Source organism: Eumetopias jubatus, unplaced genomic scaffold, assembly GCF_037043125.1.
Source record: "Eumetopias jubatus isolate StellerSeaLion01/CBP00866 unplaced genomic scaffold, mEumJub1_p1.0 scaffold_8, whole genome shotgun sequence".
Classification (NCBI taxonomy): Eukaryota; Metazoa; Chordata; class Mammalia; order Carnivora; family Otariidae; genus Eumetopias; species Eumetopias jubatus.
Window position 1 is genome coordinate 57,351,751 of NW_028274814.1, and position 17,720 is coordinate 57,369,470.

At 38.5% G+C, this 17,720-nt stretch overlaps 2 protein-coding genes across 2 annotated transcripts in view; both read left to right on the plus strand.

Moving 5' to 3' along the window:
- The window catches only part of LOC114203931 (ankyrin repeat domain-containing protein 26-like), a 125,885-nt gene that overhangs the window by 46,961 nt on the left and 61,204 nt on the right, over positions 1-17,720 (plus strand). The window lies entirely within an intron of this gene.
- On the plus strand, positions 11,090-12,506 carry LOC148163714 (putative coiled-coil domain-containing protein 144B). Its single transcript, XM_088025935.1, has 2 exons — positions 11,090-12,153; positions 12,354-12,506. The coding sequence occupies exons 1-2, from the start codon at positions 11,197-11,199 to the stop codon at positions 12,483-12,485; spliced, it is 1,089 nt and encodes a 362-aa protein (XP_087882061.1). The 5' UTR covers positions 11,090-11,196; the 3' UTR covers positions 12,486-12,506.

The window sequence follows — 17,720 nt, forward strand, 5'->3', positions numbered from 1 at the left end:
ATGACTAAGAGAAAAGATATAAACAAATATTTCAGCTAAACCTATTTATTGTTTCAGTATGTGCAATCTTTTCTGCTTTGTACTCTTGGAACTTAGAATTCCAACAGGACCACGTTGAGATATTTTTAATAACAAATATTTGGATTATCACTTTCTTCCTCCACATTTTTTAAAAACAGACTCTTTTTTTAAGATTTATTTATTTATTGAGAGAGCATAAGCCAAGGGGAGGGCTAAAGGGAGAGAGGGAGAGAGAGAGAGAGGTAGGTAGACTCCCCACTGAGCATGGAGCCTGATGCGGGGCTCAATCCCACAACCTCGAGATCATGAGCTGAGCCAAAATCAAGAGTCAGAGGCCCAACTGACTGAGCCACCCAGGCGCCCCCCTCCACTTTTTTTGGTCACCATTCTCACATGTTTCTGTTGAGTCAGACCTTCATATTATGTTTAATAAAGTATGGTACATTTTGACATGTATGATTTTTATAATGTAGGTAGCAGAAACCTTCAGAAACCTTCAGTATTTAACTCGAAGGGAGAAAATGGACTTTTGAGGTGAATTGAGTTTTAAAAATAGACAAAAATCTAGAGATATCCTCCTTTAAAAGAAGAAGTAGCTAAGCACCGTGTCCCCAATTAAGATATTAAATTACTGTGCCAGTGTCATACTTTTAATGTATCTGATTAATTTAATGAATGTGTTTGATAACTTACCTGATTCAGCATCAAAGAATTGTATCATCTCTTTCGGTGCCATAAGATGCTAGGTAATGCCACTTTAGGAACTTTGGACCAAATTAACCTTTTTTGGTTTTACTCCCATTTATCAGTGGAAAACAGGATTAAAGTTGATAATTACTTTTATATCCTCTAGCTATAAAATTTTATGGTTTTTGAATGTGGAATTTGGGGAGCATTACTCATTTCCCAAAATTCTACACTAACAGTTTCACTCTGTTCTTTTTGTGTTGTGGTGAACTTTGGTTCATATATTTTAATGAACACTGTCACTTTTTTGATAGCCCTAGGATCCAAATGAAAAAAAGAATTGTAAAAGGTAGTTGGGGAAAAAATAGCTCAGTGTAGAAAGAGGAAAACTTCTGTTTGTTCCTGGAGCACCACAATGTCACATCCTTTAAATCTGGCTGTTTTTGCAAAATCCAGGTGGTAAGGACAGAAGATGACACATTTTGTGTCTTTGTCCTTTTTATTTCTTTGTATCTGCTGGTCAGATGGGGTGGGGTGGGGAATGGTAGGGAGCAAACCGTGGATATGAATACAAAATTAAGAAAGCCCTTTTTCAAATTTGGGAAAATTCTATTTTAATTAATTAATTATTTTTTAAGATTTTATTTATTTGTCAGAGAGAGAGAGAGAGAGAGAGCACAAGCAGGAGGAGCGGCAGGCAGAGGGAGAAGCAGGCTTCCCACTGAGCAAGGAGCCTGATGCGGGCCTCGATCCCAGGACCCTGGATCAGACCCGAGCCGAAGGCAGACGCTTACCCAGCTGAGTCACCCACGCGTCCCAATTCAGCTGTTTTTATTCAAACAGAAATGAAGCAGAATTTATAAAAATTGCAATTATTTATAATGATAAAGTTAAACACGAAATATTTTTATCGATTAAAATTACGACAAACTAAGAGTCAAATGTTATAATTAATGCAAAAAAGTTCTGGGATGACTGGGTGGCTCAGTCGTCAAGCATCTGCCTTAGGCTCAGGTCGTGATCCCAGGGTCCTGGGATCGAGCCCCGCATCGGGCTCCCTGCTCGGCCGGAGGCCTGCTTCTCCCTCTCCCACTCCCCCTGCCTGTGTTCCTGCTGTCGCTGTCTCTCTGTCAAATACATAAATAAAATCTTAAAATAATATATATATATATATATAAGCATTGAATGATGTTAAAGCATAAATGGGGATGCTTAGACTTTTCTCTGTCATCTCTGCATTTACGCATAAAAACTATTTCCTTATACTTTTTACGTGTAATTGATAAAATAATCATGTGCTAAATATAATAATACAGCATAATACAGTTCTGCTAATTTGCGAGCTTAACTTAATGAAAGCTGTGTAGTATTATTGCAGAAAACCGAGGCTTAGGAGTCATAAGGAAGTAGTTTGGGTTTTGAAATTAAGTTATTTAAAAAACTAAAGAATTACTCCAGGCCAAGCTATGGCCAGATGTGATTCTGTGGTGTATATGGATGTGCAAAATTCCTAATCAGATCTAGAAAGTTTGGGTTACAGTTTTTTACAACTTGGAGCCTGAAAAGCTAATGCCTGGGACTTGAAAGCATTTTATGTGTGTGTGTGTGTGTATGTGTGTGTTTATATGTGTGTATATATATATATATATATATATATATTTTAATATTTTATTTATTTATTAGAGAGAGAGAGGGAGAGTGAGCAGGAGGGAGAGGGAGAATCTGCAGCAGACTCCACTCTGGGCGCAGAGCACTACTGATACCAAGAGTTGGACGCTCAACTGACTGAGCCATCCAGGGGCCCTGAAAGTATTATATTTGGATTGTCAAGTGGATTTACAAGGAGCTTTGGGATTATAATAACAATTTGGTTTAGCGGTGTTTTATTTATTTATTTTTAAAAAGATTTTCTTTATTTATTTGAGAGAGAGAGAGAGAAAGACAGCGTGAGCTGGGGGAGGTGCGGAGGGAGAGGGAGAAGCAGGCTCCCCACTGAGCACATGGGGCTAGATCCCAGAACCAACTGAGCCACCCAGGCATCTCTGGTTTAGTGGTGTTTTAATAGGTAAAAGCCTTTTTGGATAGTTAAAATAGTATGCATTAAGTATCTTTGTGGCTGCCATACTTGTAGTAACATAAGTATAAAGTGATGATGACCTATTCTAAGGTGACAGACCATGGAAGGAGGTAAAAAGGGCCTGACCTCTTAGCACAGGCAGGTGCTACACAATGGTGCAAGCACCATATTCGAAGTCAAAAGATATGCTAGCATCCTGGTTCTGTCACTTGGTAGCTGTGGGATCCCAGAAAAACTTGTTTAACCTGTTTGAATGTCAGTGACCTCATTCATAAAAATGGTACTAATACCTACCTCTCAGGTATGTGTAATGAACAAATGTGGGAACAAATGTGAAAACACTTTGTATACTGTAAAGGCTGCTATAGAAATACAGGACAAAAATGATCACAGCAGTATTTAGTGATTTATTAAATATTGAGGACACTTTTTTTAAATGTGAAGATTTCTGAAGGACAATAAAATAAATGGCAGTAGTGTCAAGAAAAGAATGGCAAAGATAGAACGGGCAGGTGGATTTCTAATCTGGGATATGTTAAGTTTCAGTGACATTGTATAGATATACAGCTGACCCTTGAACGGGATGAGTTTGAATTGTGTGGCCACTTACACACAGACTTTTTTGATACAGTACAGTACTGTTAATCTGTTTTCCTTATGATTTCTTAATAGCCTTTTCTTTATATTGTAAGAATCCAGTATATAATACCTATAACATGAAAATGTGTTAATTGACGTTACATTATTGGTAAGGTCAGCATTAGGTTATAATTTACTCTGACCTTCCATGCTCACTTTACAGAGTCCAGGGCCAAATGAGGATTAAGACGTAGATTAGATCTAGAGAGCAGATACGAGGTCTTCTGTTTGAATGTTTTGGTTTTTAATTTACATTTTCCTATTTTAAGTCTAATTGCGTTTAAAGTAGGAAGTTCAATAGGAGATTAGTAGTTAAGTTTTTGGGGAATCAAAAGTTAGATGTGGATTTTTGACTGCACGGCTGTGCAAACGCCCTTAACCCTTGCATTGTGTAAGGGTCGACAGTATAGTGACTTGGTACTTGAGACCTTCTCAGTGAGATGATTTTATTTCTTTTTTAGAGAGAGAGAGAGAGAGAGAGAGCGTGTGAGAGGGGTGGGGAGGGGCAGAAGAAGAGGGAGCGAGAGAATCCCAAGTAGGCTTCATGCTCAGCACGGAGCCCGACATGGGGCTTGATCTCATGACCCTGAGATCGTGAACTGAGCTGAAATCAAGAGTTGGACACTTAACTGACTCTGCCACACAGGCACCCCCCTCAGTGAGATTTTATATGTTTGACCTTAAATACATTTCTGTTATTGAATATCAGCTATGTACCGGCTGTATAAGTTGAGGGGTTAGGCTGTAGTGGTAGGAGCAGAAAAAATAAGGAAACAACAATCCATTGTAAGTTACTATAAGTGCTTTGTATAAAGAAAATGGAAATGTTAGGTTAGGGAATTTTGGGGGAGTTTGTCATTAGGATGGGGATGAGAATGGGAGTGGAATTTTGTTAGTCAGGAAAGATCTCTCTGAATGTGGCAAGAGCTGCCAAGTGGCGGATGAGAAGGACCAGTCGTGCCAGGGTCTTGGAGAAGGACGTTCTAGACAGAGAGAACCATGGATCACATCTATGCATCATTTCACTCTTATGTCTTGGAATGACCAGGAAGCAGGAAGATCCACCCCATTGTCATAATCATTGTTGTTACTGTTGGGTGTAGAAAAGAAAATGTGCATACTAAAATAAGTGCCTGGTACATTTTAGGTAATTAATAAATAAATGTTCTTAGTCTTCCCTTAGGAAAGCTTAGACTTTTTGAAGAGTTTCATACCTGTATCTAAACTGCTTTGCTATTATTTAAATATAATTTCAAGAAAAGTTTTTCTTCCTTCTTTGCCATTTCATTCAACCATTTTTCCTATCAATAAAAATTCCAAGCCTTTGTTTATCTAAATGAAGCAGCAGCTACCACAGTGTTCTGTTTATACTCAAGATGATATACTCCAAGGTTTCTCATCATGTCCAGTATCTTCTTCTTTGAGCACTGAAAACGTTTCTGCCGTCAGGAAGAGTTTAAATTTGTAGCAAATATACTTATTAAAGAATTTGTTTAAATACATCTTTTTAATGTCCTTTTATTTTGGTGGGGAATGCAAAGGAGAGTTAGGTGTTTTGTTAGTTCCTGTTGAAAGGTACATACAAATCAGTCTTCTGTCTATGAAAGTATTTACTCTGGCCTTCCATGTTCGGGCAAATGGAGATTAAAAGGTACCCTTAATCTAGGAAGCATATATGAGGTTTTGAGATGTTTTGGTTTTCAATACATGCTTTTCTTATTTGTAAGTCTGATTGCTGTTAACGTCGGAAATTCAGATATTTTCTTAGAAAAGGATTCGGAAGTCTTTATGCAGCTCATTTTTGATGTTAATTTTAACAGAGTATTTCTGAGAGTCTTCCAAAGAAAGACGTTAAACGTTTATCTGGAGCTGCGGATCAGAAGGGACCACGTATATTAAATGAAGAAGTAGAAGGTAAGAATTGTATTTTATTAAAAAGTCACTTGATAGAGTGTTAATTTAAAATGGGAATAGTGATATGTTCTAATATCCAAAGAAAATCACCTATTAAACGCATAGAAAGGAGAAAGATGTGAAAAGGAGATAAATTGATATCTTATCAGGTGTCAGCAACAGATTAAATTGAGAGTGCCACTGCAGGAACTAAATTACTGGTTCCATTTCAAGGTATTCTAAGACCTAAGGAACATCAGGAAATAAGAGGAAAAGAGCAAAAGAAGGAATGATGAGAAAGGCGGAGAGTACCGGGAGTAAATGAAGGGCAAAGGCAGCTCTTTATAGTGGAAGGTGGTAACATAAAATAATTCTTTAGAAGGAAGAGCAGAGTATTTGAAATGCAGGAAAAATATCAAGTGAGCTTCCAGTACCAAAGTTTGTCAGAGTAGTATGCCAAAATTTTTTCCTCCAAAACCCCCTCCTCACTGTTGGGAAGACATTAAGGACCGGCGTAGCTGATTATGCAGAGCTATGTCCTAGTCGGCTATAAATGTATATATCTTAATGTCATACAAAATGGTGGCACTTCATAAGATAGTATCATTTAGTGCAAAATAAGAGAATTGGAAGGAAGAAGAGAGCAGGGTCAGTTAGGGGGAGATCAAGGAAGCTTTCGCCCTGATAAAAAGTCCATTAGAAAGTTTATGACTTTTTTTTTTAATTTTATTTATTTATTTGACACAGAGAGAGAGACAGCGAGAGAGGGAACACAGGCGGGGGGGTGGGAGAGGGAGAAGCAGGCTTCCCGCCAAGCAGGGAGCCCAATGTGGGGCTCGATCCCAGGACCCCGAGACCATGACCTGAGCTGAAGGCAGACGCTTAACAACTGAGCCACCCAGGCACCCCGAAAGTTTATGACTTTTAATACATTTTAGTTTTGGAGAATCGATAGGAACGTGAGGCTTTTTCTAGAAGGTTAAGTTAAGGTAAAGGAATGTGGCAGCAGACTCCGTATGGACCAGAATTTCTCAAATTGTAGTGAATCATCCGAGACCTTGTTAAAAATGCACATTGTGAGCAGCAGGTCTGGGATTCTGCATTCTGACCTCTCAGGTGATGCCAGTGTTGGTGGTCCTTGGGTCATGCGCTCCGTACGTAGCAAGGATGTAGACTTCCCTATAGAGAAATCTGGAAGGGCCACTGGATAGTTCAAGACATAATAGGATCAAGGAAGAGCATGACTTTGTTTTTATTGCTGAGCATGTTTTTAGCTAGAGGGGAGCAAGGAGATGGAGAAAGAGAGGTTATAGATGTAAGATACTGCTGCCACACCAAGAGGAAAGAAGCGGTGGAGATAATCCATAATCAAAGGGATGTAAAAGCAGAACAGTCCAGACCATAGATCCAGAAATTACTTTTTTAAAAGACTTATTTATTTATGTTAGGGAGAGAGAGAGAGAGAGAGAGAGAGAGAGCGCGAGCAACCAGGGCGAGGGGCAACGGGAGAGGGAGAGAGTATCCTTAAGCAGACTCCCTGCTGAGCCTGGAGCCCGATGCGGGGCTCAGTCCCAGGACCCCGACATCATGACCTGAGCTGAAATCAAGAGCCAAGACACCCAACTGACTGTGCCACCCAGGCGCCCCCAGAAATTACTTTTGAAGAAGGTGGATAGTGAAGGGAAGGAGGGAAGAAAGAAAGGCGTGGTAGCTAGGAAATTTTGGAGTTGATGAGGAAACTTGAGAGAATTCACCTTAGATGGCTTGAGTGTATTTGCACTAAAGCAGATTAAATTACAGCTGCTCCACAAAGAATACTGAAAGCAGATGGAATGCTAAACTTGGGGTGAAACAGCCACTCATTCATCCTCCTCAGATCTATGGGACATCAAAGATCTATGTTGTATTGGTATTCATTATTCAAATGAGATTAATTTGAATATGGAAGCTTTGGCTGTTTTTCTTTTTTAAGAGAGCTAATTTTTTGATATGATAGCTGTTTCAAAAAAACCTTTTAAAGACTAACATGATCTACCAAATCAAACTAATTTTGGAAACAAAAGAGATTATCACGTTCATTCCCTAAATGCTAAAATTGTTATTATCAGTAAGCATGACACTGATTTTGAAATACAAAAGATTTTCAGTATCTAAAAATTCTGTGGCGATTAAATTGGTTTTTTTTCCATTTTGGTAATCCTATTTCCATACTGAAAGCTTATTATACATTATTTCCTTTTTTCCCCCAAGATTTTATTTCTTTGAGAGAGAGAATGAGAGAGAGAGAGAGTATGAGAGGGGGGAGGGTCAGAGGGAGAAGCAGACTCCCCGCTGAGCGGGGAGCCCGATGCGGGACTCGATCCCAGGACTCTGGGATCATGACCTGAGCCGAAGGCAGCCGTTTAACTGACTGAGCCACCCAGGCACCTCCCTTTATTATTTTTAATGAATAAATGGAATACTGGTTTTAAGGAGCACTATATTATTTAAAAATAATATGTGGAAAGTCAGTTTTCATTCTACTAAGATACTCAGTCTATTGATTAACCACATCTAATGTGTGCTCTACTTAATGTACCAGTTAATTCCATGCCTTTTATCAGTCATGTGATCAGGTCTGTACTCATAAATCGTACAATATTTTTTTCACCCCTGTAGTTTTAGGTTCTTTCTTTACTTGTAGAATTAACACTGTGTTTTCAAAAGATTTTCAATGATCTCCTAGAGTAGTGAGTACAGGCAAGAAATGCAAAGTTATTTACCTCTGCAAGTGACTTGTTTGCTGTTACTTCTTCCCGAGCTTGGTAGATCCAAGAAGGAGGACTTCTAAAATACCTACAGGCTCCTGTAACAAAGGAAGATCTGAAACAAAAATTAGAAATACAAGCAACTTAAAACAGTTCATGTGGATTGTTTCTCTTCTCACTTGATGCCTTTTATAAAGTAGTGAGCAAAGTTAGTTCTCTAGGGACCCACGATTGTGTGCTTATTCATTTAATACAGATTTATTCTGTACTGTGCCCTGATAATTTTATATCCTCAATAGTTCTGGACCCATTCTGTCAGTTCAGGTGTACTTCATCTTTATTTTGCAGTACTGCCTTGTAATTCATCTCCCATCTTGTGTGACAGTGCCCCTCAAATTCATCCCTCTCCACGGCATTTAGAGTGATCTGTCTCAAATGTCAATATGACTAGGAACCACTGTTGAAAATATATTTGTGTCCAGGTATCTTAAACTTACATATAAAGCTTTCATAACCTTGACTTCTGCCAAACTCTCTAGCCCTTTCTGCCGTCTGCCCTTTTCTCTGGCATTCTGAACTGCTGGTGATGTCTTCCTCTTAGATCCCTGTATTACCCTGTTGTGTGCTTCTCTCCCTTTTAGACAAATATTTACCCTGTCGTGTGCTTCTCTCCCTTGTCTTCCTACAGCCTTGCATACTCTCCCTGTTTTCCTCCCTCTAATCCCTTTGAATCTGGCTGACCTCACTGTTTTCAATTTCGGTTCAGGCATTATGTCCAGAAAAACCATTCCTGACACCTTTTATCTACGTGCTTCTTGAAACCTGGGTGCCTAGCACTTACTGGGAACTCAGTAAATAATTACTGAGTAAAATGAAGACAGTTTACATAGAGATGACTTAAGAGATTGCCCCATACAGGGGCACCTGTGTGGCTCAGTCGGTTGAGCGTCCAACTCTTGATTTCGGCTCAGGTCATGAGCTCAGAGTTGTGAGATCGAGCCCCATGTGTGGCTCAGTGCTGGGCTTGGAGCCCGGTCAAGATTCTCTCTCTCTCTCTCTCTCTGCTCCTCCCCCTGTCTAAAAAAAGAGAGAGAGAGAGAGAGAGAGAGAGAGAGAGAGAGATTGTCCCATACAGTCCAGGAGCCAAAGAAATAGATATAGAAAGAAGTAATTTACAGTTCAGGTGGTGAAGATACACTAGAAAAATCTGTAAAGTACTAAGGTACCCCTGAAGAAAGAGACACCTATTAATCTGGGGAAGACTAGCCATAATCAAGGATGACTTTACATAGCAGTCTGTGTCCTAAAAGATGTGAAGAAATTTATCAAGTAGGAGAGGAAAACATTTCAGGAATGTTTACACTCAGCAGCGACGTACACCCATAGGAAGCTTGTACACTAATAAAGGCATAAAAAATACTAATAATTTTGGAAACCATGAATAATGTTGTAGCTGAGGCTTTGGGTGTTAAGAGGTGCTGTTACAAGGTAAAGAATAGTCTGTTGTGATTTTACATGTTTCTGCTGCATTTTAAAATTTTGTTTCTGAGTGTTTTGTTCATTGATGTGAGGTGGATGAACTTGTGAATGAATCGTTGAGATGTTTGTATGTCTTTAACCTGGTGACCTTTAGTATTTCCCAAATGGTTTGTTGAAGTTTCCGATAATTAAAAGTGTTTCTTAAAGTAAATATTCAGCTAAAGATTAAGTTTAATTTGAACTATCAATAGATGAAATGTTATTTTCTGTTTTTAAGAAGGATATAGCTTTTATCTAACCATTCTCAGTAGTCCATTTTAACTAAATATATAGATTTGCCAGGAGAACGAGACTTAGAAAGGACATCAGAGGAAGAGCAAAAAAGACTTGATGAAAGTGAAAATAACCACCTACAGGTATGTAAAAAGTTAAATTTAAATGTAAATTTCCGCTTTTATATTGTTTTTCCTGCTTTAATAACGTAACATAGTTCAAATGAAATTATCTTTTGAATGGACATATTGAAGTCAATAGATTATAATTTAATATTTAGTTTTTATAAAATTTTACAAGTTACAAACCTTAAACTATTGTTAGAATTTATAGTAACTTATAGCTAAACTTCATCCTTGGAATTGAGAGGAAAAAAAAATTCCTGAACAGTGTTTGCTTCTTCCATTTTTGTCACTTTTTATGTGATAAAGAAGGTAACACCAAATATTGAATCATATGTTTAAACAGTTGAAATTATGAGCAGCGTAATAATGATGACTACTGACTTAGATCCACGTAGAAGGAGTAATTATCCTCAGTGGTTCCAAATGTGCAGTTCTGTATTGCCCATCACTAATGCCAAGATTAAAGATTTATTTTGCCTTGTGATCTCTGTGTAGTTGACTTCAGAGAGTGGGGTCATAAAATCAGCACAATTGCCAATTGCCTAGAATCCCACCTTCCAGGATGGGACCTTTGTAGTTGGGTAATAAACCATAACTCTTTCAGTTATTTCATTTCAGCGTAGGAAATCAGTATTATTAACATTTTTCTTATCCACTCTCAGTGGACATTATATTAGAGCTGGATAGAAGCAGATAATTATAGTGATGTATAACACTATCATAGTATATAATTTGAATTAAGATTTAGGAATTTTCTTTCTGATTGATGTTAATTGATTTTGGCTCCTAATAATTTAAAATTTGCCTATTCTCTAGTTATTAGTCTTTAAAGAAAATCCTCAAATGCACGGTAGGGGCTATGTAAGGTATGGTGAGGTAAAATGTTTTTAAGTTTGTCACATTAAAAATAATGTAATTCATTTTTTGGTAGATGGAACATGGAATGAATTGTTTATTTCCAAAAAACTGACAAAGTTAAGTTGATGGATTTATGTTTTTCTTCTGTCTTAAGCTAGGGCGAGTTATTTTTCGCTTCTTTGTTACAATCCAGTGACTTGGGAGCAGCTTAACATAGATTAAGAAATCTAACAGTTAAATTTTAATTATTTTCTAATTTTTCTTTGTCCATACTTGATTACTTAAGGATAAAGTTATTTTACAAACATGTATCCTGGCAGAAAAGACATCTGAAAATCAAACCAAGCAAATTAATGTTCCACTTTTGCATCTGCAAAAAAAGTCTCGAGAACCAGAGATGAATAAGAACTGTGATAGAGAGGCTCGTGTAGCTGTATTTTCAGAACATCCTCTTGTGCAAAACCATGAGGAACTCTGGATCAAACAAGGCAACTTAGGGTGGAAAAAGAATTTAAAACTCATCACCAGTGAGTTAAAGTGGGAGTTTGGTAAAACTTGTCAAAGACACAAAATTGCTCCTTATCCTAAGGAAGAGTCACTACATGGTAACTTTAAAGAAGGAGCAAACGTAATGGAAATACCTTCTAACTTGACAAATGACAGACTCGATTGTGAGAAAAGGGATACATTTGCAGTGCCTGTCCCTCTAGTATTTCAGGCATTTGCTGAACAAAAACCGTCTAGTCTCAAATATGCTTGGCAGTCATCTTCTGATTTTGCTTTAAGTGAAAATAAATCGGACCGTGAAAATGGTCACAAACCAGACACTGAGCATGTTTTTAACAAAAATAAGAGTTTTAAAAGTGATACAGAAAATAAAAAAGTAAGGAACCCACTCGCTATGTTTGAAGTGAAAGAAGACCAAGAGCTTGACATGCCAATGGCAAAAAGTATGAACCAAAATAGCACTAATTCTAAATTAGAGATGGGACATCTACCTCAGTCTAGTCATTCGGAAAGCCTTTGTGACAAAAGGTTTTCCAGCTCCAATGAGGTGAGACAGATGGCTCAAATAAAAAGGCACAATAGTTCTGCTGTTACAGACACTTACAAGAAGACAAAAGACTTGTTCCGGAAGCCATTCTGTGCAGATAATGACAGTACTAATAACTATAGAAATATGGAACCCGAAGTAGAAAATGAGAGTTCTTCTCCACCATGTAGTTACGGAACATCAGAAGTATATCTAAAAGAAGAAATACAGCAAGATGTTCAAAAGGTTAAGAACGAGATAGGCATGTTACAGATAGACTTCCTGGATTTGGAAAAAGAGAAAGTTCAACTTCAAAAAGAGGTAAGAGGTTCACTTTGCTGCTGCTCTTTTGTTTTTTTCTCTTTATCAGTTATCTGAGTCATTTTGATTTTCCACTTAGGAGAAGAGATCGTGTATAAAATGGGGTTGTCTAAATACGTGATTGTGTTCGGAAATAGCTTATTTCTGCTATCTAAATGATAGGAGTGCAGGAAAGCATTCTTATGATTTGTTTTCCTTAGGTTTCTCCGTCAGTCTCCCAAGTGGCATGTGAACTTGGGAACGAATTTAGCTATGCACCATGTGACCTCATGAACCCGAGTAACCGTAAAGAAAATTCCTTAAAAAATGCAATTATCGGGGCGCCTGGGTGACTCAGTCGTTAAGCATCTGCCTTCGGCTCAGGTCATGATCCCGGGGTCCTGGGACGGAGCCCCGCATCGGGCTCCCTGCTCATTGGGAAGCCTGCTTCTCCCTCTCCCACTCCCCCTGCTTGTGTTCCATCTCTCTCTGTGTCTCTCTCTGTCAAATAAATAAATAAAATCTTTTAAAAAAAAAACTTTAAAAAAATGCAGTTATCTTGGCACGTCTGGGTGGCACAGTCGAGCATCCGACTCTTGGTTTTGGCTTGGGTTTTGATCTCAGGTTCGTGAGATTGAGCCCCACGTTTGGCTCTGTGCTCAGTGTGGAGTGTGCTTTAGTTTCTCTCTCCTTCTCCCTCTGCCCTTCCTGCTCATGCTCTCGCTCTCTCTCTCTCAAATAAATAAATCTTTAAAAAATATATAATAATCTCTAGTGTTTTGTTTTTTTTTTTAAGTTTTCTTTCTTTATTTATTTGAGAGAGCGCGCACGTGTGTGCACGAGCATGAGCCGGGGGAGAGGCAGAGGCAGAGAGAAAGGGAGAAGCAGACTCTCTGCTGAGCAGGGAGCCTGACATGGGGCTCCATCCCAGGCCCCTGGGATCATGACCTGAGCTGAAGGCAGACGCTTAACCGCTGAGCCATCCAGGTGCCCCATCTCTAGGGTTTTTATTTTTATCTATTGGCTTAAATATAAACTGCGTTTCCATAAACAATAAAATGGGAAAGAAGCAATGACTAAGAGAAAAGATATAAACAAATATTTCAGCTAAACCTATTTATTGTTTCAGTATGTGCAATCTTTTCTGCTTTGTACTCTTGGAACTTAGAATTCCAACAGGACCACGTTGAGATATTTTTAATAACAAATATTTGGATTATCACTTTCTTCCTCCACATTTTTTAAAAACAGACTCTTTTTTTAAGATTTATTTATTTATTGAGAGAGCATAAGCCAAGGGGAGGGCTAAAGGGAGAGAGGGAGAGAGAGAGAGAGGTAGGTAGACTCCCCACTGAGCATGGAGCCTGATGCGGGGCTCAATCCCACAACCTCGAGATCATGAGCTGAGCCAAAATCAAGAGTCAGAGGCCCAACTGACTGAGCCACCCAGGCGCCCCCCTCCACTTTTTTTGGTCACCATTCTCACATGTTTCTGTTGAGTCAGACCTTCATATTATGTTTAATAAAGTATGGTACATTTTGACATGTATGATTTTTATAATGTAGGTAGCAGAAACCTTCAGAAACCTTCAGTATTTAACTCGAAGGGAGAAAATGGACTTTTGAGGTGAATTGAGTTTTAAAAATAGACAAAAATCTAGAGATATCCTCCTTTAAAAGAAGAAGTAGCTAAGCACCGTGTCCCCAATTAAGATATTAAATTACTGTGCCAGTGTCATACTTTTAATGTATCTGATTAATTTAATGAATGTGTTTGATAACTTACCTGATTCAGCATCAAAGAATTGTATCATCTCTTTCGGTGCCATAAGATGCTAGGTAATGCCACTTTAGGAACTTTGGACCAAATTAACCTTTTTTGGTTTTACTCCCATTTATCAGTGGAAAACAGGATTAAAGTTGATAATTACTTTTATATCCTCTAGCTATAAAATTTTATGGTTTTTGAATGTGGAATTTGGGGAGCATTACTCATTTCCCAAAATTCTACACTAACAGTTTCACTCTGTTCTTTTTGTGTTGTGGTGAACTTTGGTTCATATATTTTAATGAACACTGTCACTTTTTTGATAGCCCTAGGATCCAAATGAAAAAAAGAATTGTAAAAGGTAGTTGGGGAAAAAATAGCTCAGTGTAGAAAGAGGAAAACTTCTGTTTGTTCCTGGAGCACCACAATGTCACATCCTTTAAATCTGGCTGTTTTTGCAAAATCCAGGTGGTAAGGACAGAAGATGACACATTTTGTGTCTTTGTCCTTTTTATTTCTTTGTATCTGCTGGTCAGATGGGGTGGGGTGGGGAATGGTAGGGAGCAAACCGTGGATATGAATACAAAATTAAGAAAGCCCTTTTTCAAATTTGGGAAAATTCTATTTTAATTAATTAATTATTTTTTAAGATTTTATTTATTTGTCAGAGAGAGAGAGAGAGAGAGAGCACAAGCAGGAGGAGCGGCAGGCAGAGGGAGAAGCAGGCTTCCCACTGAGCAAGGAGCCTGATGCGGGCCTCGATCCCAGGACCCTGGATCAGACCCGAGCCGAAGGCAGACGCTTACCCAGCTGAGTCACCCACGCGTCCCAATTCAGCTGTTTTTATTCAAACAGAAATGAAGCAGAATTTATAAAAATTGCAATTATTTATAATGATAAAGTTAAACACGAAATATTTTTATCGATTAAAATTACGACAAACTAAGAGTCAAATGTTATAATTAATGCAAAAAAGTTCTGGGATGACTGGGTGGCTCAGTCGTCAAGCATCTGCCTTAGGCTCAGGTCGTGATCCCAGGGTCCTGGGATCGAGCCCCGCATCGGGCTCCCTGCTCGGCCGGAGGCCTGCTTCTCCCTCTCCCACTCCCCCTGCCTGTGTTCCTGCTGTCGCTGTCTCTCTGTCAAATACATAAATAAAATCTTAAAATAATATATATATATATATATAAGCATTGAATGATGTTAAAGCATAAATGGGGATGCTTAGACTTTTCTCTGTCATCTCTGCATTTACGCATAAAAACTATTTCCTTATACTTTTTATGTGTAATTGATAAAATAATCATGTGCTAAATATAATAATACAGCATAATACAGTTCTGCTAATTTGCGAGCTTAACTTAATGAAAGCTGTGTAGTATTATTGCAGAAAACCGAGGCTTAGGAGTCATAAGGAAGTAGTTTGGGTTTTGAAATTAAGTTATTTAAAAAACTAAAGAATTACTCCAGGCCAAGCTATGGCCAGATGTGATTCTGTGGTGTATATGGATGTGCAAAATTCCTAATCAGATCTAGAAAGTTTGGGTTACAGTTTTTTACAACTTGGAGCCTGAAAAGCTAATGCCTGGGACTTGAAAGCATTTTATATGTGTGTGTGTGTGTATGTGTGTGTTTATATGTGTGTATATATATATATATATATATATATTTTAATATTTTATTTATTTATTAGAGAGAGAGAGGGAGAGTGAGCAGGAGGGAGAGGGAGAATCTGCAGCAGACTCCACTCTGGGCGCAGAGCACTACTGATACCAAGAGTTGGACGCTCAACTGACTGAGCCATCCAGGGGCCCTGAAAGTATTATATTTGGATTGTCAAGTGGATTTACAAGGAGCTTTGGGATTATAATAACAATTTGGTTTAGCGGTGTTTTATTTATTTATTTTTAAAAAGATTTTCTTTATTTATTTGAGAGAGAGAGAGAGAAAGACAGCGTGAGCTGGGGGAGGTGCGGAGGGAGAGGGAGAAGCAGGCTCCCCACTGAGCACATGGGGCTAGATCCCAGAACCAACTGAGCCACCCAGGCATCTCTGGTTTAGTGGTGTTTTAATAGGTAAAAGCCTTTTTGGATAGTTAAAATAGTATGCATTAAGTATCTTTGTGGCTGCCATACTTGTAGTAACATAAGTATAAAGTGATGATGACCTATTCTAAGGTGACAGACCATGGAAGGAGGTAAAAAGGGCCTGACCTCTTAGCACAGGCAGGTGCTACACAATGGTGCAAGCACCATATTCGAAGTCAAAAGATATGCTAGCATCCTGGTTCTGTCACTTGGTAGCTGTGGGATCCCAGAAAAACTTGTTTAACCTGTTTGAATGTCAGTGACCTCATTCATAAAAATGGTACTAATACCTACCTCTCAGGTATGTGTAATGAACAAATGTGGGAACAAATGTGAAAACACTTTGTATACTGTAAAGGCTGCTATAGAAATACAGGACAAAAATGATCACAGCAGTATTTAGTGATTTATTAAATATTGAGGACACTTTTTTTAAATGTGAAGATTTCTGAAGGACAATAAAATAAATGGCAGTAGTGTCAAGAAAAGAATGGCAAAGATAGAACGGGCAGGTGGATTTCTAATCTGGGATATGTTAAGTTTCAGTGACATTGTATAGATATACAGCTGACCCTTGAACGGGATGAGTTTGAATTGTGTGGCCACTTACACACAGACTTTTTTGATACAGTACAGTACTGTTAATCTGTTTTCCTTATGATTTCTTAATAGCCTTTTCTTTATATTGTAAGAATCCAGTATATAATACCTATAACATGAAAATGTGTTAATTGACGTTACATTATTGGTAAGGTCAGCATTAGGTTATAATTTACTCTGACCTTCCATGCTCACTTTACAGAGTCCAGGGCCAAATGAGGATTAAGACGTAGATTAGATCTAGAGAGCAGATACGAGGTCTTCTGTTTGAATGTTTTGGTTTTTAATTTACATTTTTCCTATTTTAAGTCTAATTGCGTTTAAAGTAGGAAGTTCAATAGGAGATTAGTAGTTAAGTTTTTGGGGAATCAAAAGTTAGATGTGGATTTTTGACTGCACGGCTGTGCAAACGCCCTTAACCCTTGCATTGTGTAAGGGTCGACAGTATAGTGACTTGGTACTTGAGACCTTCTCAGTGAGATGATTTTATTTCTTTTTTAGAGAGAGAGAGAGAGAGAGAGAGAGAGCGTGTGAGAGGGGTGGGGAGGGGCAGAAGAAGAGGGAGCGAGAGAATCCCAAGTAGGCTTCATGCTCAGCACGGAGCCCGACATGGGGCTTGATCTCATGACCCTGAGATCGTGAACTGAGCTGAAATCAAGAGTTGGACACTTAACTGACTCTGCCACACAGGCACCCCCCTCAGTGAGATTTTATATGTTTGACCTTAAATACATTTCTGTTATTGAATATCAGCTATGTACCGGCTGTATAAGTTGAGGGGTTAGGCTGTAGTGGTAGGAGCAGAAAAAATAAGGAAACAACAATCCATTGTAAGTTACTATAAGTGCTTTGTATAAAGAAAATGGAAATGTTAGGTTAGGGAATTTTGGGGGAGTTTGTCATTAGGATGGGGATGAGAATGGGAGTGGAATTTTGTTAGTCAGGAAAGATCTCTCTGAATGTGGCAAGAGCTGCCAAGTGGCGGATGAGAAGGACCAGTCGTGCCAGGGTCTTGGAGAAGGACGTTCTAGACAGAGAGAACCATGGATCACATCTATGCATCATTTCACTCTTATGTCTTGGAATGACCAGGAAGCAGGAAGATCCACCCCATTGTCATAATCATTGTTGTT